Raw genomic sequence first — 27,980 nt, 5'->3', positions numbered from 1 at the left:
CTCTTAGGCACATAATTATAAACTGGTGAAAGAAAAATTTTAGAAAATAATCACAATAATCTTGACAATAATAATCACGTGTAATCAGAAGTAATTTTTGGCAGTGGTGCATTGTAATCACCGCTATTGGAAAACCCTTTGGTCTCTGTGTTGTGCAAACCGAAAACCCGCATCAGATGATTGAGTTTTTATAAGCGTGTCGTATGGTGACAACAAACGGTATAAACGTCAAAATTTAATTTAATCTCCCTTTTAATCTGCAAAAAAAGTATAAAGAAAAATTTAGAACGAAAATTTGTGATTGTTAACATTTTGCATCAGCGAGAAAACAAAAACGGAAAGTCCTTTATCTGTTTCATCTAAATCGGTCAAAGTTTTTGCATACGATAGCGCATTAGCAAAAAAATTTGCTTGGAAGCCCGCTGATTCAGTGTAGCAAGATGTGGTCATTCTTTTCAAGAGACTCCACTAAGGATTTTCCTTACGAAATAGGAGAGCCTGTGCAGCAGTTTGACTCACGTAGCATCTGGTCGCTGCATCGTGGAAAACGGAAAGGAGCTAGTAATGACGAAGTGTCTGTGTTTGTGTATGATATCAAAAACGGAACGGATGTTAAGTTGGAGCTGGCCAAGGCAGCAGTGAAAAGATTAAAAACACTGCGCCATCCCAGTATTCTGCAGTTTCTTGACAGTCTCGAAACTGACAAAGTGCTATACGTGGCTACCGAACAAGTGGAACCACTGGGAACGTACTTTGACAAATTAGCTGGAGAGGGCCCTCAGAAAGAATTATCCTTAGCTTGGGGCATCTTTCAAATAACGGTAAGCTGGTTCTTTCAATGGAATTTCAATCTAAAATCAGTAAATTATCTAAATTTCATTACAAGTATGTGAAATAGTAAAATTTGAGTGCTTATTGCCTATGTCTAACAGGTTTGCCTCGGTAGAAATATATTGTTAAAAAGATTCCTACGTTCCTTGGAAACATCTTGGTAAGGTTTATAGTACCTGATTTTTTATTTTCGGGAATAATGAAACAACTAATCAAATTAAGGGATATTTTAATTTATATCGTTGATGACTCATTCAAAAATTTCTTGTGTTTTAAGATAAATTAACAAAACGGATCAAAATTTCTAGATAGCCCAAGTTATAACATTCTAATATGCAAGATTACATGGCGCGCTTCATTATTCCGGGATCATGTTATAGTTGAAATAACACTAAACTAAGACAAAAATCTAGAACGACACCTTGATACAGCACGGAACTTTACAAAAAAAAAAACAAATGTAATAGCGTCGAATAAGTTCCAAGGCGACAACCGACAAGGTCAAGATAACTCAATTTACAGCTATTAAAGACAGTGCGCAACGTGCTAATCTGTTGAAACCTGCAATGTCTTTAGTTTTTTGTTTTTGTTTTTTCTATAATTTTAAAATATAATATTTTATATTATATAGTTTATTTAGTTCCTTTGATTAAATAACATATCTAAGTCATTAAGAGTATTAATTATTCTATTAAATTCAAAACGAAATCTATCTCACTCACATCGATACTGTTTATTGACAATTATCATGGCACGGTTTTTTCATGTTTGGCAAAAATCGTTTATTGATGATGCTCACTTATTTACTTAATTGGCCTAACGTCTTACGACAAAGCCTGCGCAGTATCATTATCCATTTATACTTCGGTCCATGGCAGCTGGTCGCCAGATCCCGCTCCACCTGGTCTTGACATCTCGCTCGCTGTGCCCCTCTTTGTCTCTTTGTTCCTACCGGATTCGATGCGAAAACCGTTTTTGCAGGATAGTTGTCCGGCATTCTAGCAATATGTCCTGCCCAACGTATCCGTCCTGCTTTAACAACTTTCTGAATACTGGGTTCGCCGCAGAGACGCGCGAGCTCGTGGTTCATTCTTCGCCTCCATACACCGTTCTCTTGCACTCCGCCAAAGATGGTTCTTAGCACCCGCCGTTCGGAAACTCCGAGTGCTCGTAGGTCCTCTTCTAGCAGTGTCCTCGTTTCGTGCCCGTAGAGGACAACCGGTCTAATTAGCGTTTTGTACAGTGTGCACTTTGTACGGGGGCTTAGATTGTTCGACCGCAAGTGTTTGTGGGGTTCGTAGTAGGCCCAACTTCCGCTGATAATACGCCTTTTAATCTCACGGCTGGTATTGTTGTTCTCTGTTGCCAGCGAGCCAAGCTATATGAACTAGTCGAATACCTCAAACTCATCTCCGTCGATTACCACGATGCTGCTCAAGCGAGCCCTGTCGCGCTCGGTACCGCCCGCCAGCATATACTTTGTTTTACACGCATTTATCTTCAATCCAATCTTCTCTGCTTCGTGTTTCAGTCTGGTGTACTGATCTTCCATCGCCTCAAATGTTCTGCCAGCATCCATGTCGTCAGCAAAGCAGGTCTAGATTTATTGAAAATAGTACCCCGCATTTCGATCGCCGCTCGTCTTATAACACCTTCAAGCGCAATGTTGAATAGCAGGCAGAAAAAACCATCTCCTTGTCGAAGTCCCCTGCGAGATTCGAATGGGTCCGACAATCCACGCGAGATTCTCACACAGCACTTGATCCCATCCATCGTAGCCATGATAAGTCTAGTAATAAGCTTACCCGGAAAGCCGTTTTCGTCCAAAATATTCCATTGCTCTTGTCGGCTTACAATCATATGCGGCTTTGAAATCGACGAACAGGTGATGCGTGGGGACCCGGAATTCGTAGCACTTCTGGAGGATCTGCCACAGGGTGAAGATTTAGTCAATTGTAGACTGACCCTCCATGGAGCCGGCCTGGTAACTTCCAACAAATCTATTGGTTTTTGGCGATAGTCGATAGAAGATGTTTTGAGACATCATTTTGTAGGCGGCATTCAGGATAGTGATTCCACCTTTCGATCACCGCACGGTCGTCAGTCAAGATACTTCCATCTTTATCGATGCACAGTTCGGCTCGGCACAAAGCCTTTGCGGTATTCGTTGATTTGGTGCCGTACGGCCTAGGACGTTCTCCGCTACGCTGTTAATGGCTGTTTTCACGGTATTCAAACAGTCCTTCATCAGGGGCTTCATCCAGCTCACCTTCTTCCGGCAGTGCGGCTTCGACAGATAACACGTAGCTTTCGTCGACATCTGGTTGCTCCAGTCGCGCTAGATTATACCGAGGCGGGCGCCGGTTAATCTAGCGCGTTCACAACAGATAGCTTTTGACGTATCCTTACTAGGTAGTGACCCGAATCAACTGACGTTATGACGTCGATAATGTCATAAAAGTGTCGACCATCTGTCAGAACGTGGTCGATTTGTGATTCCGTCTGGTTGGGTGATCTCCAGGTGTACCGATGGTAGATGCTCGCCGCAACAGCCCCTTATAATGTCCAACCCTAGTGCCCTCAACGAGAGTCACTATCATTGCCCAACGGTCTACTGACACTGGCAAATGGGATACTTGGTGATGATGATGATGATGATGATGCTTGAAGTGTCAAAGTGAATGATATGCGAATTTGTATAAACAGGAATTCTAAATTAAATTAATTCTAAACTAAAGTTATATGCTATCGAATTTATTTGATTTTCTAAAATAAATATACTTTCGAAGTAAAGTAATAAAAAAACTTAAAAATATTAAAATTTACTACTTTCCTTCCGTGGCAAGCGAATACCCTCAGCTGCATACCCAAGCTCTTCCAGCATATGCTAGCGGTCACTTCGGACTATCCCCTCAACAATTAGCTGCTAGACAGGTTAACTAGGGAGCTTCCAATTTTCTCCGGGGTTGATTGGCCACTATTTATAAGCAGTTACCAACATTCAACTGAAGCGTTCGAGTATACTGATTTTGAAAACTTTTTGCGCTTGCAGCGTAGCCTGAAAGGTAGTGCAAAAGATTCATTAAGCAGCTTCTTACTCCATCCGTCTACAGTGCCTCAAGTTGTGTCCACTTTGCAACAGCTATATGGCCGTCCGGAACAAATCGTCAACAATATGATTGCCACGGTTCGGGCAACTCTTTCGCCGAAACTCGACCGGCTGAACACGCTTGTCAGTTTTGGACTGGTAGTTCAAAATCTGTGTGGACACCTTCAGGCAGTTGGGCTGGAAAAGTATCTGGCAAATCCTACCCTACTACAGAAGCTGGTCGATAAGTTACCAGCAACGGTAAAGTTTAGTTGGGTACTCTACCAAGAACAAGTTCCGGTGGTCGATTAAAATGTTATTAAGGCGAAAGTATCTTCTGCGGTGAGTGGGGTAGCACAGCTTTCCAGTATTCCAGTAGCTACGGATCAATCGAAAATGCATCGACGGGGTGTAGAAGATAAATCAATTGCTAGCACCGGAAAGCTGAGAGAAAGTGGTTTCGTGATTAACAGTGGCAAATTGTGTACAGTCTGTAACATAGACAGTCACCAAGTGGAAAACTATGGATCATTTAAAGCGTTGAACTTGGACGGTAGATGGAAGTCTGTGAAGATAAATAAACTTTGTGCTCGTTATATCATCTCGCATACACGGTGGTCATGCAAAGGGGAAATTTGTGACATCAACGATTGCCCCAAGCGACACCACCGTTTACTCCATTTCGATCCACCAGAGGCATCAAAGACAAGTAACGCGGTAGTAGCTGTTCATCGTCAATCATCGTCGTACACACTTTTCCGCATCCTACCAGTTACATGAAAATAAGCATGTTAACACCTACGCATTTCTGGACGACGGGTCGTCAGTGACACTTTTAGACAAGTCGATTGCCAATGCTATTGGAGCTCGCGGGGAGGTAGAAACGTTGAATTTCGAATGGACTGGGGGCGTCCGAAGTGTACACAGTCGAAAACTTTGGTTTACCGCAACAGATTTCTGTCTACAGAAAGCTTGCTGCTTGATTTACACATCTCAGCAAGTTACCGGTGAAAAGTTTTATTTGCGCTATACCAGGTATTCTGATCGGACAAAATAATTGGCATTTACTAGCTACATTGCAGTTGCGGAAAGGCAAATTATGAGTCGATTGCGACAAAGACTAGAATCGGATGGGCAGAGTGTGGGAGTCTTCAGAAACCACAAGTAAGTCCTGTATATGTTTACGTACATGCGGAGCCAACTAACGCTGATCTTCACGGATACATCCAACGCTTTTTCGATATCGAAAGTTTGGGTGTAGCTCACAGCAACAGTGAAAATTACAGAAGAACAACGTGCATATAATATTCTGGAGGCTACTTTGCGACGAGTAAATGAAGAGAGTTTCGAGACAGGCCTTCTCTGGAAGTATAACTACATTGAATTTTCAAACAGCCGACCGATGGCGGAACGACGTTTCAGATGCCTGGAGAAGCGTTTAGCAAGAAACCCAAAGCTTTATGAAAGCGTTCGTCAGCAAACAGCGAATTTCAAAGCTCAGCGTTATATACACGAAAGAACGGCAGAAGAAATTGATGGATTCGATTTGCATCGCACGTGGTACTTGCCGATCAGAGTCGTTGTTAATGAAAAAACCGGGGAACATTCGAGTAATCTGAGATGCAGCGGCGAAAGTAGATGGCATATCGTTAAACTCCATGCTACTTAAAGGGCCGGATCTCCTAACGCCATTATTGTCTGTGATGTTTCCCTACCGAGAGCGTCAAATAACGGTGGCAGCTGACATTAAGGAAATGTTTTTACAATTCTATCCGCGAACCCAATCGCAGGGTTTTGGTATTTTCATACAGAGATTCCCCAGAGCTTCCGATGAGTACTATGGTATCGGATGTGGCAATATTCGGAGCAGCTTGCTTACCAGCACATTCCCAGTTTATTAAGGACTTGAACGCGACAGAACATGAGGCGGAGCTTCCACGAGGTGCGGCCGAAGTGAAGCAAAGGCATTACGTGGACGATTACGTAGACAGCTTTGACACGACAGAAGAAGCAGTAGAAGTGGCGAAGGAGGTGATTGAGGTGTACAGACGGGCAAGATTCCATATCCGCAATTGGATGTCGAGCGAGAAAAGTGGTCTAGAAAAATTGGGAGAAGTGAACCAGCAACTGTCGAAAGCCATGTTTCCGGAAAAGGCGGTTGGATTTGAGCGAGTGTTGGGAATGGCGTGGGATCAAGGAGAGGACGTTTTCGCATTCACTTTGCAATTCTGCGAAAAGGTTCGTACTCTGTTAGACGGAACTAGGATCCCTACGAAAAGGGAAATGATGCGACTGGTTATGAGCATTTATGACCCTCTGGGACTAATAGCGTCTTTCGTCGTCCACGGGAAATTCTCATTCAAGAAGTTTGGCGCATTGGGACAGCAGCATTTCAGTAGAGATTGCCTCCCGTTAGATGGAGTGGTTGGTGGTTCTCAAGAAAATGGACGAATTGCGTATTCCTAGATGCTACTTTCCGGGATATGATCCAGCGAGCTTCAATAACTTGGAATTGTACGTGTTTGTCGACGCAAGCGCTCAAGCCTTTGGCAACTGTATTCACGTCAAGTTAACATTTCCACCCTTGATTGTTGTTGTAGAATTATCAAGCCTACGTGAGCGGAGTTGCCTAAAGCAAATAAACATTTTCGAAAAGTGTACCCACTAGCCGCCATAAAGCGCGCGAAAAGGTGGATAGATTTTTGTCCATTGAATTCGGAAAAAATAATAAAAATTGTTCATCACGTCAAACTTCCTTGCAAAACTTGCTGGACAATTTGGAAACTTGGTTTCGGATATATAGCATAAGAATTTTTCCGGAAGTTAAGTAATACTTAACTTTTATTAGCCAAATACTCCCAACGAAAATACAATTATCAATAGTAATCAGAAGCGGTTGGTACGAGACGTTCCCGTTTCTTCTTCCCCTGTTGATTTAGAAATGCAATTTTGTATGGATAAATTTATTCAAACAAGATTCGTATCGCATAATCGTCTTTGTGGCAATGTTTTGGAAATACTAATATTCACTAGATTTTTTTCGGAGGCAGTTCACATTAAAATATTAATTTTTTATCACAATTATCTGTGAAGGTGAAAATAAGCATGTAGGGCGCTATATCTCTGCATATTAGCGGTGATAGGAGGAAATGCTTATCAACTTAGGGACTATATTGACTCGTTTCATTGTGCCTGATTTTTATTTTCAGGTATAATAAATTCAAGTTTGTCACGAGGTTTTCGAGCCACCGTAAATCTTGCAAGTACATAATAATTTTTGATATAAATTAACAAATTATGTTTGGTTAGTACCATTGCCATTACATTAATTTTTGTAATCACTGGTTTTACAAGAAAATTTTCGAATGTACAGGCTAATCTCATACAACCGGTGCTTATATACACTTAAGTCTCGTTTTACACGTTTTTCTTTACGATTTTTGAATTGACGCGGTTTTTTAATGACGATGTTTAAATTGAGGCGGTTTTTATGACGATTTTTGATTTAACGCGGTTTTTTATGATGATTTTTGACATTTAATTCACATTATTTTTCGAATTAACGCGGGTTTTTCAGCGATTTTCAAATTTGAGCGGTTTCTTCGACGACTTTGAATTACCGCAGTTTTCTTGCGTCCATTTTTGAATTGGCACGGTCTATTTTATGACGATCTTAGTACTACGTCTTTCAGGAAGGTAGCTGGTATAGGGTGTCATTCCAAAAAATCTTTCTCGAAAAGTGGTCAGGTTTTGAACGCTAATAGCTTAGTGGTTTCCCGAACGATTTTCAATATTCTTACATTAATAGATTGGAAAATCATCTAAGAATTGACCCAAATGAAGAAAAGTATGGATTCTTGATGTTGAACTATTGAAAAATTGAAAATAATGAACCTATGTTTTACCAAAATTCTCGCTTCGTGATTGGTTGAAAGATTCTTTACGATGATCTAAAGCTATACAAATTTGATATCTGTGCTTGGAAAGTAAGCCAAAACAAGTGACGAAGTTTCTTCATTTCAGCAAGATTTCTTAACACCGCGATTAAACCTAGACCATTTTGATGTCCTTGGTTGGGAAGTACGCCAGAAAGAGTGACAAAGCCCCCTCGTGCCAACATATTTTTCATGAACGCGATCAAACCTAGTCCTATTGGATGTCTGTGTTAGGGAAGTGTGCCAGAAAAAATAACAAAAATCCGTTGTCCCAATCCCAACAGACCACAAATTCTTTACTGCGAGACGATTAAACTTAGGCGAATTTGATATCTGTGTTGGAAAAATGTGCAACAGCTGTAGTGTTCGCTTGTAAAATGACTGTATGAATACGCATGCTTGCCGTTTCATTAGAAGTGTAGTAAAAAGATGTGCTGTTGATAAAATAGGATTGAATTGGTAATATGATATTACTAAAATCCCTTCAACGTGGGGAACCATGGGTAATAAAAACAATCTTTAATTTCTGTAAGGTAGCAGGAAAGCAATAGTTTGTGTTCTTGATTTTGTTAAATTGTTTCCAAACGCACATAGAAACAACTTTGAAATCTTTTGAGGATTGAACGTATGCAATGTTACTACTTTGATAAATGTTTGAAGAATCGAATGATAAATGTATGAAGAATCGAATGATTACAACCATGGATACATGCTACTATCCCTACAAAGAGACTTACGTAGTCCTGCGTCACCTATATATGCGGTTGTGTCTTGTACACAACCCCTCTGATTTTTTACAACATATTTTACACACAAAAATTCGATTACTTCCTTCGAGCCTGTTAATCTGTTCTCTGTGTGTAAACTACATCTTTCTGCATTAAGTACTGCATTATTTTTTGTATTTGCGTTGTAACTTTACCGTTAGTAAACAAACGTTCAATTTTTTATTAACTAATAATAAGCCTGACTCCAAACGTTTAATTTATATAACAAAGATTAAAGGCCTTTTCTAGCATATATGGCAAAAATAATGCAGTACTCAATTCAGAAAGATTGTAGATTACGTTCAGCCAAATGTTGCATTTCGCAGACCTATATAATTCATAAATGGGGTTTAATTTAAAAACAAATGAAAGATTCGAAAGTAATAACACTGTGCCCATTTTACCCGTTGTTTATTACAATTACTGTGAATAATATACAAATTATGACTACAAAAGTATGCCCAATTCTACTACTGTACTGTAACACCTCAACTATCAATCGGTATTGAATTTATTTGATGGTTTTAATTATTTATCACTCTCTCAATTATCAAGAGGCTAATGAATATATTTCTTAATACAAAAATTCTATTTTCTAGCGAGCATTATCGTTTCTCAACAATGACGGAAATCTACGTCACAATAATGTGTCTGCCTGGTCGGTGTTCGTGAATGGCAGCGGAGAATGGAAACTTGGCGGATTGGAGTACGTTTCTTCCACAGATCTCTCAGCGGCACCACCCATCAAAATACCACCGGCGCTGGAAATTTACGACCCGCCAGAGAAAAACGACACAAACAAGCTGAAAACTGCAACCAAATGTTCCACCGATATGTGGGGCCTCGGTTGTCTGGTATGGGAATCGTTCAACGGTCCTTTGAAAACGCGCGCCAATCTAAAAGAGCTGACTTCCATTCCAAAATCGTTAACACCACTGTATTGTGAGCTAGTTGGCGCTTCCCCGGCAAACCGACCCAATCCTGCAGATGTGATAACAAAATGCCGCAAGCCTGGCGGATTTTTCAAAAATGATTTAGTCGATACATTGCTCTTCCTAGAAGAGATCCAGATAAAGGACAAGACGGAAAAGAACCGATTCTTCAGCGGATTAACGCCTCAATTGGATATTTTTCCCGACAATGTGTGCAAGTAATGTCATTGTTATAAACGTGAAAAGTTTAATATTATAGTTACCTTAATATTTATCTTAGGAATAAAATTCTGCCACAACTCATTACGGCCTATGAATATGGTGATGCAGGTTCGGCGGTACTTGCACCTATGTTCAAGGTATGTTGAATTAAATGTATCAGTAGGCACGGTTCTTATAATAACGTTCTCCCGATTCAGCTTGGAAGGCTGCTTGACGAAACGGAATATCAAAAACGAATAGTGCCATGCGTTGTTAAACTTTTTGCTTCGACTGATCGGGTTACGCGGTCTCGATTACTTCAACAGCTAGAACTGTTTATCAATCACCTTCAGACGGGGGTAGTTAACGATCAAATATTTCCCCAAATTGCTCACGGGTTTCTGGACACTAACCCAACGATACGGGAACAAACCGTGAAGGTATGGCGGTGGTTTGTTGTATTTTCCCTGTTGGATGTTTTAGGGGATTTTTTTCGATTCTTTCTAGTCAATCATACACTTAGCACCCAAACTGAACTATAACAATTTAAACGTTGAAGTCCTGCGGCATTTTGCACGATTGCAATCTCGTGACGATCAGGGAGGAATCCGTACTAATACAACAGTTTGTTTGGGAAAAATTGCACCACATCTTCATCCTCAAGTAAGTTAACTTCAGTTAACTATTCACTTATTTTAGGGCTACATGTTACTGGATAATTTACCCTTTAATTTGGACAGGTTCGACAACGCGTTCTAGTGTCTGCATTTATACGAGCCATGCGGGATCCGTTTCCTCCAGCAAGAGTTGCCGGGATCCTAGCATTGGCTGCCACTCAGCAGTATTTCCTACTAGCTGAGGTCGCAAATCGTATACTGCCAGCCCTCTGTCCGTTGACAGCTGACCCCGAGAAAACAGTACGAGATCCTGCATTTAAAACGATACGTGGCTTCCTGGGCAAATTAGAGAAAGTCAGCGAAGATCCAAGTTTGCGAGAAAGCATGGGTTTGTGATTGAAGACTTACCGTTAGATAAGCTAGAGATTTTGTCACTGTACTGTTGTAATTTACCTTTTAGAGGCCGATGTTCACACGGCAACGCCGTCGCTGGGTAATGCGGCAGCCACATGGGCTGGATGGGCCGTAACCGCGGTAACAGCCAAATTTTATCGTAGTCAAAGCGATACAGCACGCCCCCGACCCCCATTAACCGGTAAAAATTTGAGTAAACCTGCTTCGCTGGGTATGTAGGCGTACGCTAGAACGTCATTTTTTCATATCATTCAATTAAACATAGATATTGCTACTAGTTTTTTTTTATTAAGTTTTGAAGTTATTAGCTAGCTATTGCTGTTTTAGTTCACACCGTTCGTTTGTAAAGATACTTTATGTTGAACCAAATTTGCATTTTTTTATCTATTGCAGAGCAACCTTCGAGTAGTAGTATCTCAACGACAACTAGTAGTGTTACGTCCATGACTTCGTTGGAGCATGAGAGCGCAGACACTTCGGCATCAGCCAGTGACTACGGGCCAGACAATTGGGAACAAGAAAATTGGGGTGAAATGGACGTGAGTGTTGTTTTTAGAGTTTTTTTTTTCTACCCTAAGTTTCATCTGGCGATTAGCAGTCCGTATAGTAGTGAAAACTTGTTATGTGCGGACTATTTGTAAAAAGTTTACTATAAAACTGTCTCCGAGAAAGAGATTTCAATCATAAAACTGGTTACTTTGAGTTTTGAGCAGGTAAATTAAATCAACATTCATTTACTTTCAGACTTCGCAAGACCCTAGCAGCCCGATGGCCGGCACATCGAATCCTCTGACCGCAAGTCTTAATATGGTCGGTTCCATGCATGAGACCAGGGACGGATGGGATAACGAAGATTGGGGTAGCCTAGAAGAAGAACCGGTAAGCTAGCCCTTTGTGTTAAATCGTCAACCGACATCATTCACCATTGCGATTATATATTTTAGAATGAAGATCTAGATGAAAACGACGAAGACGAATTGAATCGAACGCAACAGAAGCAATCGCAGCAACACAATCAATCGTCACCGGCGACCGCATCGTCAACGAATTCGAGCAACACAGCTTCCACGTCTACTTCAGTTCCCACAGCTAATATCAACAATGCCAATAACAATCTACCCAACCACCACAACACCAGCAGTCCAAGCAAAATGCTTGCACTTAAAAATATGACTAATATTATCAACAACACGACCAACAATTCCAATCTGAATTGGAATAATGCGAGTGGAGACGGCTGGACTGATGGGGACTTCGAACCGATCGACGAACCCAGCACAGGTTTGATATTATTGCATGTCTTATCCTATGTTACATTACCAGTCCCACTTTCTATGAATAGACAAAATCTAGCAAACAGAATTGTGCATTTTCAAACGATGGGTGTTTCAACATATAGAGTGGTTGCTGGATAATTGATAATTACTCATCAAGGTATCAACCAAATTGGCAATTAGGTTTCATTTGTAATCATCATAAGCTGTCGAATATTCACGCCTGTCTATCTTATACGTTCTGTGTGATTTTCTTTCGTCCCTAACCATGATACCGCTTGCACATATTTTCCTTCACCCGATCGGTTGACGTTAACAGAGTTCATAAGTTGTCTTCATCGAAGGGGACAGTTTTTCAATAGAAACACCATGAACTGAACTACGACCAAAGAGAGCCGAATCAGAACATAGTGAGTGTGTTACCTTTTTAAAAGCACTTTCCTACTCGTTTTTTCAAATTACTTATGCTGTTCCGTTATTTGTTCGCTGCAAATTACAGATTTTCCTTTCTAGCTTATCTACTTTGTTGGTTGTTTTTTTAAACATAACATAACATAGAGTTTTTCTTATCGAACATTTTCCGCTAAACCACATTACCATAGGCGATTTATATATCAGGGCCCTACAGTCCTAAGTCGTCGTAATATTCTGGTGCTTTTGGCGGAGACATAAAATACAAAAAAAAATTAAATTTTAACTTAACACTTGCTTTGCGGAGCTTCATCTCCTTTTTGGCGCTCCTTAAGGGTTAGCCCTTGGCAGGTACAATCTAGCCATAGGCACGTTACCCCTCTATCTGAAGCTTGTTTATGTACCTACTACTACCTCTAGCCCGCGAGCGTCGCCTCGCATCTAATTAAGAGCGTATCGGAAGTATCCAACCTAATTTTCTATAATTTCGACAAAACAATTCGATAATTTTTTTTGCTATACTATAACGGCGATAACCAGAATGTATGACCAAAACACCAAATGTACCTCTGAAGCTATGTTACTCAATGAGATGCAACTACGTTACTGATCTTTGTCTTGACTGCAGTCTGGCATTATTAGTTTGAGTTTTCGCTTAATACGATTCTTACTACGAAAACATGGCCCCCTGTCAGGGCTTGTAAAGCAAAGCCTTAGACTTAAACGTCTTTCTAAGACTGGACCCTTCTTTATCGACAGAGTGGTAGGCGCTTGTATCAGATACAAAAAAGCGAGATTGACAGAACCAATTTACTCTATATTACATTTTGTTATTTTGCGTTGTAATGTAAATGCTCTTGGTTTTCTAATCATACTTCCTGTCTCTTCTTCTTCTGAGGAATCCAATGATCAGTTATAAAACTTTTTAAGTCGTTGCTTTCATATTTTTTCTCAGATTTTGTTTGCATTGAACAACACTCAGGTCTAAGCTTATTTTAATTTCATGAAATAATTTTAAGGTCTCGGCGATCATAAACTTAAAGGAACTTACACAACTATCACAGCTCTTCTTTTGGAGTTTGGTCACCGTAACTTAATTATTCACCTATAAGTTTTGTTGATTATTTTCGGTGAAACGATAACATTGAAATCCTTTTTTTACACGCGATGTTTCCGTCCACTAACCTTGGACTATCATCAGGCGCTAAATAGATGGCAGAAATATTCTCCTTTGTCACATCAGTTTGTTGTGCTAGTGACTCATATCACAAACTTTCCTGCACGAGTTGCGCGTATACGCGTAAGACCGATTAGCGACTGCAATTCGTCGTTTTACTTACTGTACTTTATAGGCGACGGTTCGTCATCGATCCTGCGCAGAACGAATTATGGTCCTCCAGTACTGTCGGTAATGGACTGCAGTACGTCGTCCTCGGGTGTGGGATCTACCCCAAAGTCTACGGCATTTTCCTGGTTCTCTGCTGAAAATAATTTTGGCTACTATTTCGTCGGGCATTCTAGCCCCGTACCCAGCCCGCTGCATGCGTCTGCGCCATACTCCGTTTTTTATTTTTCCACCAAGTAGTGATCACAGAATTTTACGCTCAAGCTCTTGTCGGTCAGTTTCTTTTAGCGTCCATGATTCATGTCGTACTGGGCCACCGCATTGTGCGAATTTACAAGCTACGGGACTTTAGCTGGCTACATAATCCGTAGAAAGCCCGACTTGCGGCTAGAATTCATCGTTTCACTTCGTGGCTTACATTATTGTCACATGGCACGAGTGTACCAAGGTATCTGAATTTCTCCACTATTTCACATCGTTCTCCATTCAGCCCCACCAACACCATTTGGACTCCCGCGTTCTTTGCTAGCAACCATGTACTTCGTTCTAGCGGTGTTATTAGTAAGGTCCAATCTCACTGCTTTCCTTTTAAAAAGCCTCTTTCACTGCTTAACGATTGATTCCGATGATATCGACATCACCCGCAAAACCAAATAGCATGTGAGATTTCGTGATGATAATCCCGTTACTTTGCACGTTTGCTCTTCGTATTGGCAATGTCCAAGGCAATGTTGAATAGCAGGTTAGAGAGTTCATCTTCTTGCTTCGGTCCATTCAACGTCACGAAAACGACTGAAATCTCACCCGCTATTCTGACGCACGACATTGACCCATCCGGCGTCGCATGAACCATATTCTAGCATTATCTGCCACAGCTCATCTCGTTGGACTGAATCGTACGCCGCCTTAAAGTTCACAAACAGATGGTGAGTCGACAAGCTGTTCTCTCGGTACTTGTAGGGTAAACATCTGATCCGTCGTGGATCGACCCTCACGAAAACCAGCTTGGTACTCACTGCCGAAGGACTCCGCTAACGGTCTCAGTCTACAGAACAAAATACGGGAAAGTTCTATATAGGCAGAATTAAACAATGTAATGCCACGGTAGTTTTTACACTCGAGTCGATGTCCTTTTTTTGAAAATGAGGTCATCCAACTACTCCTCCGGCATGTGTTCTTCCTTCCTGACAATCCTGATAATGATCCAGTGGATTGCTTCATACAGCCCCTCGCTCCTGTTCAGCCGGGATACCGTTCTTCCTAGCAACCTTACTGTTTTTCAGTTCACTGATTGCCTGCTTAACCTCTTCATGTGTTGGTGGCTCCACAGCTTGGGCATCGCTTACAATTCTCATCGTGGTTCTGCTAATCTGCAGGTTTTTTACTCTCCATTCAACAACGTCTTCAAGTATTCCTTCCACCTGGCTGCTACCGCCGGCCGTTTTGTCTGTAAAAAGATTGCCAGCACTACCATTGGACATCATACACATGACTGAAGTTTTTGGAGCGTCTTTGTAGAATACGAAACCTAAAATTAAATAAAAAGAAAACTTATCCAATTTAATTCTGCTATGTATATTTTATTCACGACAGATACGTATTTCGCCTACGACTTGCAGGCTTCCTCAGTGTCTGTTAAATTGGATAAGTTTTCTTTTTATTTAATTTTAGGTTTTTAAGATCATACACATGGCAAAAATGCCACTGTTAACCGTTTTGTAGAAACTCTGTGAAGTGCTCCTCGTACTCGCGTTTCTCAGACGGTGGGTTTTTATTTTCGCTACTCTAGATTTTTGACGTGTAACCGCGGGGAGCAAATGACTCCTAGCCTGGATTTTCCCATCTGTCACTCTCTCGAATTCGTCAACAAACTAGCTGTTACGTTGTCTTTCAGGTGTGGTGCCTACGAGTTGTTTCGATGACACTATGAAGGATACTCCACAGCCCACTTAGGTCTTCTTCCCTTTCTTCCTGCTTGTTCGAGTTTTCTGGCGTATTCCGCTGCCACGCCATCTGCCGTCAACCGATGAAACGCAACGTCCTCTCGGTGCGAGCCCTCGCTGCGATCGACAACCTTGCGGGAATCTTGCACACGATGATATAATGGTCAGAACAAAACCGATATTTGGTCCTCGAACTGACCGTACATCGACCGTCAATCAGGACATGATCGATCTGGAAGACTCCATTTAGATACCTTCAGGTGTGTTTCCGAATATTCAGACGTGGAAGTTAATGACTGCTAGTTTCCTGTTAACAGTGTGAGGTAAATTGAGCCAAATTAGTAGTTGTCGAAGTCGATCTACCAGGGAAGAAGCCATATTGCTGGATATATAGGATTTAGCTTCTTGTAATATAATTTTTCCTATTAATATTTCGAAAAGTTTGGACGTAGCGCACAGAGAAGGAATGCTCTGCTTATCGCCCTTTTTGAGGACTGAGAGTTGAGAAACATCACAGATTTTTTTTAACATACCAGGAACACAGCCAACGATAACGATTTATTGAAAATTATTCTTAACAGAAAGCAGAGGAATTCCGTCAGGTCCATATGAGCACTTCAGCTTACCGATCGCGGCAATAATTTCATCATCGGAAAAAATTATGTTACCAATGTTCAGCACATTGAATGGAGAGCGATCTCGACGTCTAACGAGCAAGCAACTTTGAACACACGGGAGAAGTGTTTTGCAAACAGATTAGATATATCGCTTCTTGTACTTGAATGTTCATTATCAAGAAATATGTTAGCTGGAAGTCCATTCTCTTTTCGTTTTCCTTTTACGAATGACTAGAAACCTTAAGGATTTAGTCCTTGGCCAGTAAAGAAGAATGATATACGTCAATATTTACTAACGGTACAAGTGCTTCCGAGACTTTGCAGTTCAATGAAGAGTTTTTATCGTCGAAAACAAGGTCAAGAACTCGGTTCCCACAATTAGTAACTGCACACATGTGTAGCATATTTAATAAAGACATACCATCCAGTAGCGTTATACTTGGTCTATAGAAATTCGATTCAGTGGGATCTGGAACAGCGTATATCAAGTCAAGTGAGTGTCTTTCCAAACAAGCCCAGGTTGGTTGTAAACCCCAAGCAAAATGTGAATCGTTCCTGGTTGTAAAGAATTGGTTGGCGTTGGTAAGAGCTGAGTTAATGTGCTTCTCGATACCGTTAACATCAGAGGCAATGTCCGTTTATCCTGTAGTTTGTCCTTTTCCCAAATCCTAGAATTCATCCAATGAAGTGCCGTTACTAGTAGTTCATTGCCATGTTTGCAGATTTCTGTCAATCCTTTCCAGTGGTTCTTTTCATTTTCAGCAACTCGATTTGTCGTCGAATCTCTTTGAGACCAAGAGCCGGGAAGTTTCTATCGTTCGTCGGCACATCCAGGCTATCTACCCTTTCGTCTCCTTCAGTTATTCTTGTCGAAGAACTGCGTCCATCTGTCGATCACCTTGCGATCGTTTGTAACCAGGCCTCGCTCTTCGTCTGTACGAAGTATGCCAGGTTTCGATGTGTAGCTTTTTCGAAAATGGTTTACTTTCTCGTAGAAGACATAGAGCTGTCCAAAGTAGTCAAAGTCAAAGTAGTCTTCTTCGTTTCTTGGATATCGTTATAAAAAGGCACACATTATTACAGCATTATACGGTAGGGTTCAGGATTTTCATTCCGAACAGCTCCGGAAGATTCAGGGTTTTTTCGTTGAAACGCAGTAAATGTATTTGTAAATACAAAACTTACTTTAATTAAAATTCCATATCCATTGTAGAACAAAATTACAAAAAATATTTTTTTTATGCTTTAAATCAGATTCCCGGAATTCAATCGAACGAAACTAAATTTACAATCATATGTTGTTCATTAATTTTTATGCAATATGCCAATTGCAGGAAATCCTAAGCTGGACGAAGCTCGACGAAAGCGCGAGGAGAAGAAAATGCAACGCCAACGTGAACTTGAGGCGCGACGTGCAGCCAGGACCGCTGCTGGTGCCGGCAATTCAAGCGGTGGACCGATGAAGCTGGGTGCTAAAAAGATTCAGCTTGACTGAGTAAACGAAGCTGGTGGTGACGAAGAACAGGTACATGAAGAATAAGCGCGTGAGATACAAGTTTCTTGCTCCAGAAATGGTAATAGCATTTGTTACGAATATAAACTGTTGTGAAAAATTTTGTCTGGCAATTAAGAGCTGGTCGTTCCGATCATTCTGCGATGATTGTGCGAATCCATTAATTGACTAACTCGAAATCAATCCGCCTTTTGGAAGCAACTTGAAATTCTTTTTTACAATGGACGTTCCGCACGCACACAGAATGGGCAGGTACGTCGTACGGAAGTATAACAGGGTTTGTACAGAGTGTCGCTAAAGTTGTATTCACTCCCATCGGAGGGCATTGTCATCACCTTATAATTAGCTTTAAATAGAGAATTAAACAAATTTAGAAAGTTATTCATAATCAACGGTAAAGTAAAATGCCAATATCAGCCGTGGGTGCAATATGGAAGACATTTGTATGTAACACATGTTCGTTAATTAATAGTACGTTGCGGTCAACTGAATATCACGTTGTCTGTTTCAAGTATTACAAGTGGTAGATAATCAAAATCAATTTAATTTTTTGAATGTAGTACCTGATAAGATCAAAACACATTAATTTACATTTCAGTTTATTGAGGAATTTAGCGTTTAAAAAAGGCTGGTCGTTTCATGTTCGAATCTCTTCCGGAAAAAAGACTGTTAGCGTCAGTATAATCGTAGCCATTAAGTCCACGAGTGTGCTGTACAATAGCTGTGGGTGTGATTTGTTGAATAAAAAGAGTTCAAATCCCGAAAGTGGAACGCAGTAAAAATGGCGTAAAGTTTTCATACAATCTAGTAATATATCAGAGATCGTCTATGCAGCGTGTATGCAAAGTATTAATGTTTTTTTTATTAAAGAAAGCATTTATAACCGTGACAAGATATATTTTTAAATGACGTGACAGTTTTCCAATCAAATTGAACGTATTAATTAGCGAACAAGTGATGCATTCAATGTCCCGAGAAAGAAAATGAATAAACATTATTGGTAAAAAGAGAATCTACAAAAAAATTTAAACTCTGTCGACAGAGTCACATCAGTCTGTGCGATTTTGAATTTAAACGATTATGGTCGTAAAGTTTAGAATGCAAGAAAGACGATAGAAAAATCCTCTAGATAGGTCAAAATCTTAATTACCAATAGCTAGTGAGAAAAACTTATTAAAATCAGCTGCACCTTAATAGATTTTAAATCACCTTTACACACCCGTACTAGTCTGTCAAAGAGAAAAATGAAGAAAGATTTAGGAAACTAGTGCGAACATTGGAGAACAGAGCTCTGGCGTTAGTTTATCACAAACTTGAACTTATCTGTAGAAAGCGTTTTCTACTTCTACAATCCATTTCTGCTTCCAGAATTTATTGCTGTTCATGTCGAAGTTCAGAGAGCTTATACTTATGCTGGTGCAATTCGTAATTACATGCAAGTTTTCGCCAATTCAATCGCTCAACAATTATGTGGGTTGTCCGACTTTCTCAAGAAAACTAAACACCAGAAAATAAAATATTGAAGGATATTCCCCAGACAGAATCATTCTCCAGAAAACCAATGCCCAGAAAATACTAAATTTCAGAGAACCAATTCCCAGAAAGTATCAAATTCCAGAAAACCGATTCCCAGAAAGCCGAAAATGCCAATTTTAACACCCCCCTCCCCCTCCGTGGACAAGCGTGGACATCGACTCAACCCCCACCCCCCTCCATTGTTTGTCCACGTGGACATTTTTTTTCTTATGTGAAATTCTATGCTCAATTCTGTTTTCATTTGCGTTATTCTGTAATTTAAAAAAATTAAGAAAAAAGCGTGCTAAACTAGGCATGTTAACTAGATCTAGTTCTTCTATCCATGCTAATCTTGTCCACTGCAAAAAAATGATGGACTACAGGAAAGCCTGTTTCAGCTTGACCTTTGCTTGAAGATTCATCTGCTTCAACCCCTGTCCAACCAGAGTACCCTGGCTTGGTCACTGACTTTAGTACATCACAAGACCTCTCCGTTGTGGTTCAAGAAATTTTAAGAAGTTATTTTTCAAATAAGCTGTCAATGCATTTTCTTTTTCGTGGCGAGGTGTATTTGATTGTAAGGCAAAGTACAATACACGTCGTGACCTAATTTCAATTAATTCAAAAGGCACAAATTGAAATTCTATTTATTGCAAAAAATGTCGCTTGTCCACGTGGACATTTTCTATACCCCCTCCCCCCCTTCCGTGGACAAGCGTGGACATTCACATACCCCCTACCCCCCTCTAAGCTGTCCACGTGGTATATGGATGGCCCCAAAGTACTACTTGCCAGAAAGCTATTGGCAAGAAAGAACCAATATCTATAAAAATATTTAACGAGCAACCCAAAGTTAAAAATAAGTGGAGCGTTTATTTATTTAAAAGAATTAACTTAGGAAATCAGGAAACAAAACCAAATTATTCAGAAAAGTATTATGCAATAGCCCAACATGCGGTATGATCCGAGAAAGTTTTTTTCTTTTATATTGGAAACCATCATTACTAAGAAGGTTAAAGTCGTTCACCTTGCTCCCGATTGCTCGGATCGCATATATTAAATAAAAATTGAAATATTCTCTAATTAAGAACTAAATGTATACATATTTTGCGTTAATTAAGACAAAAATTCATCGGAAGTTGGAAAGTTTTAACTGAAATGCGTGGTGCGCAGAATTAGGCGCGCTTACGGTAACTGTTATTTCGCGGATTTCGTCTCCAGTAATATATAATTGTTTCTGAAAAATAGCATTCTGGCAATAAGTTCCTTCTGGAGAATAGTATTCTGGAAATTAGTACTTTCTGGGTATTAATTTTCTGGGGATTAATGCTTTCTGGTCAATGGTTTCCTGGTTATTGGTGCTTTCTGGGGGTTGGTTTTCTAGGAAAAAAGCTTCGGTGTTTTATTTTCTGGGAAATAGTTTTCGGGGAATTGTTATACAATCATTATGTGACATCAAATTATTAATTGTGCACTCGAAGGTCTGAAAATGTTTTTTGACGTGTTGTTGTATTACTTTTTTTACCAGAAAATTATCTTTAAAATCAAAAGTTTTGTGTATAAAAGTGAAAAACGGGACCTAAGCTAAGCTGCTTTTACTTTTAACATTGATGGTTCGGTAACCAAATAAAAAATTGATCATAAATATTTTGCTGAGAATCAAGAGCTGCGAAAAACAATGGCAGCTGTAGGATGGCGCCCGGCATCGGATCGATCGGCATCGGAATTTGCTGTCAGTGGGATCGTTTTACCAGAGCAGCAATTTTCTCTTTAAAGAAATGTGGCGTTATAGATTTGGGTTCCCTAAGTTCTAGAGAAGTGTGCTCTCGCAAAGTAACTATTATAATTCCTAAAAAAATTTCAACAATTCTTGAACAGAATTGCTTGCGAAAGGAAGAAAGAAGGTTTGAATCAAATACAAAATAGTCCATATTTTTTACGTTAATGGGACACACATTCTGTCGGGAAGCTGATTACTTTCCATCAATAGGATTGTGCCTTTGATATACTAGGAATTTGTGAATTTGCGATTGCGTCTTGATTTAAACTTCGGATGTCTTTCCGCAAGATGTCATCCAGATTGTAAATTCAGGTCAGCGTCGCGAAAGAGTGAAAGATTTTCTTGGGCTAGATAGTCAAAATTTAGCTTTAAAAGCCACCATAATAACATGATGGCGAATCCGTTTTTCAATATTGGTTGGTACTACCCCAATAAGGTAACAAAATAATTAATTATATACAAAGTTTGACAGATCGACTCGTGCATTTTGTCGTTTGAAATTATCATTTTCGTGTTAACCGGGATAGGTTTTTCATGAACGACCTTGATTGCAGTAAACACGTTATCCGAGTGAAGCAATTAGTGCGCGCAGCTTTATTCAGTTTTTTGCGTTTTTTATATCATTTTTTTTAATTATTCCGGGGTGTTAGATTACATTACTGAAGCTCAGCATAAAACTAAGTTTGATCCGTATCTAGAAATCAACATCGACGGTTTTGTCTTTCACTGCTTACTCTGGATTCCTCCAAGGCGGCTATCTCGGACCTTTGGTCTTCATCATCTACTTCAATCATGTCCCCCCTCTGTGGAATGATGCTTTTACTTACCGTCAGCATCTCAAAGTGCTTCGCCATCTCCTTTCATCGTAAAAATAAGCCCATAGCTTTTAGCTACAACATGGTAGGACATTTGTTACAACGCATCTATCACATTCGTGATCTTGGTGTTGTCCTGGATAGCGCACTAACCTTCCGTATACACTACAACGGCATTATCTCCAGAGCCAATAAGCAACTTGGATTTATTTTTAAAATCGCCAAGGAGTTCCGTGACCCGTACTGTTTTCGACCTTTGTACTATGCACTTGTAAGGTCTGTTTTGGAATTCGGATCAGTGATCTGGTGTCCATATCAAGAAATTTGGATCACTAGAATCGAAGCAGTGCAGAAAAAATTTCTACGGTATGCTTTGCGCAGTCTTTCATGGCGCGATCCCAGAAACCTTCCGCCATATGAGGAACGCTGCCGTCTGCTTAACTTGGAGACTCTTGAAAGAAGACGTGCCAACGCTCAAGCCACGTTGCTGGCTAGATTGCTATTAGAAGATATTGACAGCCCCGCTCTTCTGAGTCAACTGAGTCTGTATGCTCCTGAACGACCCCTCAGAATTAGGTATTTCCTGCACCTGCAGGGACGGAATGCAAACTACGGACTGTACGACCCTATCCGATTTATGGCAATGCGGTTCAACGAACTCTACGGTTGGTTCGATTTCAACATGACGCCTAATAATTTTCAACGAGGACTCTCTCGTAGACGATAAATTTGTAATTCTTCTATTGTATGTATTTACTGTCATATGTGTTTATATCATGAAGACCACCTTGTGTCCGATGATTTTTTTTACAAATAAACAAATCGTATAGCTAAGTGGGTCCAGAGCTGTAGCTTGCAACTGTAGCAAACTAACTGAAATAGCCGTAGTCGATGTTTCATCTGAAATAATCAAAATACTTCAAAATTTACTAAATTATTTTAAAAAGCCATATCACGGTCCATCAAGGAACACCGGAATAACTCCGAGACCAATTATCATATTGCCACGATCTGTAATATGTAATTATGCGATTAGAAATAAATCACCGAAAAGGAATCATCATTTCAATACGTTTTGCGGAGCAAAGGTTGATGTATAACTTAGAGGGGCTAGCGATGAAGACTTCAGTAAAGTGGACAGTGGGCGGAGAAAACTGATTTAGGAGGAAACCTGGAGAATGGTCGCCGCGTAGAGTTAGTGAATATGAACCAAGACGATCGAACAATCTTGCAAGCGGAACAAGAGCTCCTTGACTAACTTCCTGGTCAAAAAAAAAAAAAGAAAATGCTACCACCAATGGTGATCTCCAATTGTTGTACGATTTTTCTCGTCATCTCATGAATGTCAAGTTGTCTAGGATCTAGGATGAACGCCAAGTTGTCGCTAAAAGAGAGAACTGGCCAGTTACTGACTAACTGTACAGTTAATTGGATGCATGAAAAGAATAAAGCTACTACGGCATCTTACTTACTAATTATAGAGCCTTAGATCGCCCTAAGTAGTGCCTGCTGCTCATGGTTCATACGCATCCGCCACTCTCCACTTTCCGTTTATACTCCGCCAAAAATAGTCCGCAACACCTTTCGTTCAAATACGGCTAGTGCACGTATGTCTTCCGTAAGCAAAGTTACTGTCTAAAGTCCGTAGATGACTACCGGTCTGATTGGCGTTTTGTACATCGTCAGCTTTGTGTGGCGGCGTGTGCTCCTAGATCGAAGCGTCTTGCGAAGGAAAAAGTAGGCTCGATTTCCAGCTTGAATACGTCGTTGGATCTCCTTACTCGTATTATTGTCGGCGATGACCAGAGATCCCAAATATACGAACTCATCAACCACTTCCAGTTCATCACCATCAATAGTCACTATCCGTAGGAGGCAAACATTGCTTTCTCTGGAGCCTCTTCCTACCATATATTTCGTTTTCAACGCATTGATCCGAACTCCTAGTCTCCGTTTTTAGTCTGGCGTAGATTGCCTCCGCCGTCTCAAGGTTTTTAGTAACGATGTCGAGGTCGTCAGCGAAGGCTAGGAGCTGGCCACTCTTGTAGAAGATCGTTCCTCTCGTTTCGATGCCCGCTCGCCGGATCACATCTTCAATAGCGATATTTAATAACATACAGGACAATCCATCCCCTTGATCTCCAGGTGGCTTTGTGGATACTCTTGCGGGGAAAGAAAGTGCTTCTGATCGGCAGGCCTTGGGAAGCATCAAAGTTGATGCATCGCTGACCGTTATCGTTCGTGTCGGTATGCAGGCTATGGGGCCCGATCACCGGTCTATACATTGCTTCTCTGCCGACCTGGGCGTTCATATCCCTGATGACGATCTTGTTGTCTGGTGACCGCCACGGATCCTCCACACCTTATCGCCTATGCGATAGATTTTCTGCAGTGCCACGATGCCGAACTCCCGAGGTTAGCCAGATTGTTGTATCAACGCTGATATATATACAGGGATTAAGAAGGCCAGGTGCACCTTGCCACATTTGGCGCACAAATCAGATCACTCTACCTACCAACACTTAAATTGTCAATTCAAACATGAAATCCGGCGACGGCTGTAAGTCCCGATGCGTAGCGACAGTAGCGACGGAGACGACACAAGAACTGCAGTTCTCCGTTAAACAATGCCGGCCATATATCATTCGGGCTTGGTAGGGTACCACTTAGATCTCCAGTTCAGAATTCCACCGTTGATGTCATCTACGCACGATAGAAATAGAGATTCTGGAACATATGCGGAGCCGAATCAGACATACCTGGAGAAGAGGAGCGAACAATGAACTCAGGATCTTCGACGAAACCGAATGACCTCCGTTCAGAGAATCGCTGTCGGGCATGAAGTTATTCTCCGCTTCCCTCGCCGTTTTTCAATCCTCGGCATTTAATTTTTTCTCTGTTCAATAGTATTTTTGTCTGCATATTGTCGGCATCGTAGGGCTGGCGATGCATGAAAATAAAAAAAACAAGGAGGCTTGTGTTCTACCTTTATTAACTTTTTTAACCTCATTTATTTTAGCCGGTAAACTATATTGTGTTACCAAAAACGAATGCTTTTCCAGTGCCAAAATCGAAATCTCATTCCCTAAGTATTTGCTCTGTTGCATAAACGAGCTGTACTAAAAAAAATTAGAGAAAAATTTGAAACTTCAATATAAAATATTAGTGGCAATAACAAAAGCCGTCGTTGATAGATTGGGCTTTACCAGAATCCAATTAACTCTTTATGCATAATCTTGTCCAGAATGATAGTTATCAGAAACTTGCCGTTCTGTCTGCTTCCTTATTTTCGGTCTGCAACCACGACCGCCTAGGAACCATATCGTTTGACGAACTATCGCCGAGCTGCAACGGCCAAAGCACGATATCGAAAGCAACGCGTTATACTTGTTTTGTTTGCTCTCTTGCATATCATTCCATTTACACGTATGAAGATTGTTTCACAGTATCTGGCTCATATACATCTGTCGTATGTGTTTGGGAAGTTGAGAAATTATGGAGAAATCACGGAGAATTTACACTTTCTCACTCTTATAATCAATTTTTAACGATTAACGATTGAAATACTTTTCTTCCTTGCGATTCGCAAATTGCGAATAAATTGGTAACTTCTGATCGGTTGATGTTAAAATCTAGTTCTAAGCGTTTAAAACCTAATTACTTTTACATTTTCAGATTTTCATTTTACACCATTACCTTCCTTTGAGTCGTTTTTATTACCGAAATTTGATTTCGATGTTTTCATGAATCGATGTTTTAAAAAATTATTTGCTTACCTACATATTTAAGGAAAGCTTAAAAACCTATCGTCTTCGATAGACCAAACCTCGTGTTTTTTTTGGTTTTGACCTTGAAATGCGGTCAAACATATATTAATATTTTTTGAAACGGTGGTTCTACAATTGATGAAGGGACGGTAAGGGAAAGGTATGAAAAGTTTTTAAAAATGGGGGGGGGAAAGAGTGGAAAGATGAGGGGGGGGGAGGAGGGGTTTTTAGTAGTTGCGCTTAACAAGTTGTCGTTGTGACTCCTACTTTTTGTCCAATGCTGGAAGGTGCACGGTTATATTATATCCGGACCCACGCACCTTCCAGCATTGGACAAAAGGTAGGAGTCACAACGACAACTTGTTAAGCGTAGCTACCAATAAGCCCCCCTCCCTATCCTCACCTTTCCAATCTTTCCCATCCATTTTCAAAAACTTTTCATTACTTTCCCCTACCGTCCCTTCATCAATTCTAGAACCACCGTTTCAAAAACTACTATCGTCTTCGTTAATTCCCTGCCAAGCCAACCTACCAATCAACTAGTCATCAATCGCTTTCACTATCGTAGCTTATTGCGAGAATGCAAGCTATCTCGATCTGTTTGATATTAAAACGAAACTGCGTGGAAAACGTTACGTGGGGGGATAAAATTGCCTTTTTATATTTAACGTTACACTTAAAAAAAAAGAAAAAAAGAATAGACTACACTTTAAAAGGTAATCGAATTGACAGTAAAAAATCTTTTTGTAATATTTGAATATATGTAAAGTAAGTAAACAGGTAAAACATCTTTCCCCCATAAAAGTTATTTGATCTTGAAACAAAAATAGAATACAACTGTCCCAAGTTTAAGCTCTACCTAACGAGTGACCAAATCTTGGACTTGGAAGGCCATACTAAATCATGCGACACAGCTCGCAGCAAAAACGGGAAATCGAAAAATCGTTCTAGACAAACAAACAAAGAAACAAAAAAAAGCACGAAATTAAAACATAATTGTTGATTGAAAGAACTGAATTCGCATTTTGTATCTCGACAATTAAGCTGGAGGTAAAACAAAGAAGAAAAAAAAAACGAGATCAAGAAAGTGAGAACGGGCCGAAGTCACTGTGTTGCAGCAAGTGTGTAATACCTACTACATATAGATAAGTTCGAAGTTAGGCTGCAAGAAAAATTCGGAATTTTGCCGGTGGTAATATAAGGGAAACTGTTTGATTGAGCAACTGCAATGGATATTATTTTTGTGTCGAGTATTTTTCTAGAGTGAACGACCAGATACAAGGAAACTATGCATAATTTTATTGTATAATAAAATTGGTCAAATCCGTGGATTATGGACACTGTTTCAGTTGAAATAGCATTGAAAGAATTCGTTTCCGGTGGATCTTTGATCTGCTCTCGTTTGCTCCCCACTAAATAAATGGGAGAGTTTAGTGCGACTGTCAACTTGTATTATTTCAATGGTGGAAGTGAAGTAAGTTGGTTTATTTATTTTCTATGCCTGCCAGTTGGCCTCGAGGTATGATGCTGGCCTAATAAGCCAGTCGTCGTATGTTCGAATCTCGGCTAGGAGAGGCTGTTAGAATCAATAGGATCGTAGCAACTGGCCCTGCAATTGTCCTGTATTCTAACAGCTGGCTGCAGAGCCTATCGTACGAAAACAGAAGGTCAAGTTTCGATAACGGAATGTAGCACCTAGGCTTTGCTTTGCTTTGCCTAACATGAATACTATAAGTGAGCTCATTGAGAAGCTACTTTTGTAGATTCGTAGATCGTGTCACATCAATCGAGTTAAACAGTTTACAGTGAGTCGGCTTGTTTTCCGCAATTCGAAGCAATTCAGTTGAAAGGGAAAAACTTCTGTATAATGGACTGTGAGGACAAAATTAAATGCATAAGAGAGCGAGTTTAGCCGTGATTTGAATAGACTAATGAAAATGCATCCATATATTCAACAAGGCGCAGTGACTAAAAATGCACATGTCAGAAGTCTTAAGGATATTCCAAGAAAAAAACGGAAAAATTAGTAATAGATTGAAATCTATTTCTAAGCTTTATCTCCGTTTAATTGTAGTAAACGTGAAAATTAACTCGGAATTCTATAATAACCTCCCAAATGGCCGCAAGGTACAACATTGACCTAACACGCCAGTTGTCGTATGTTCGGATCTTGACTGAGAGAGACCGTAAGGATCAAAAGGATCGTGGCACTCCT

The 27,980-nt window shown here is 40.3% G+C and overlaps 1 protein-coding gene across 1 annotated transcript; it reads left to right on the top strand.

Annotated features, from left to right (window-relative positions):
* The first annotated feature begins 229 nt into the window (after positions 1-229).
* On the top strand, positions 230-25,945 carry LOC128733121 (N-terminal kinase-like protein). Its single transcript, XM_053826739.1, has 11 exons — positions 230-821; positions 9,221-9,771; positions 9,834-9,912; positions 9,973-10,194; positions 10,262-10,417; positions 10,495-10,759; positions 10,832-10,996; positions 11,179-11,324; positions 11,530-11,664; positions 11,730-12,066; positions 17,710-25,945. Exons 1-11 carry the CDS (start codon positions 441-443, stop codon positions 17,868-17,870), a joined length of 2,598 nt encoding a protein of 865 aa, XP_053682714.1. The 5' UTR covers positions 230-440; the 3' UTR covers positions 17,871-25,945.
* Positions 25,946-27,980: the final 2,035 nt, after the last annotated feature.

Source organism: Sabethes cyaneus, chromosome 1, assembly GCF_943734655.1.
Source record: "Sabethes cyaneus chromosome 1, idSabCyanKW18_F2, whole genome shotgun sequence".
In the NCBI taxonomy this organism is placed as follows: domain Eukaryota; kingdom Metazoa; phylum Arthropoda; class Insecta; order Diptera; family Culicidae; genus Sabethes; species Sabethes cyaneus.
Note: the sequence above shows the minus strand (reverse complement) of the source record. Positions and strands in the feature narration are given on the sequence as shown.

Bases quoted from the DNA above. Each gene is read 5' to 3' on its own strand.
- LOC128733121 (XM_053826739.1), top strand. From the start codon at position 441: ATGTGGTCATTCTTTTCAAGAGACTCCACTAAGGATTTTCCTTACGAA. The intron at 9,913-9,972 runs GTATGTTGAATT...CTCCCGATTCAG, and splicing joins TACTTGCACCTATGTTCAAG to CTTGGAAGGCTGCTTGACGA. The intron at 10,997-11,178 runs GTATGTAGGCGT...TATCTATTGCAG, and splicing joins GAGTAAACCTGCTTCGCTGG to AGCAACCTTCGAGTAGTAGT.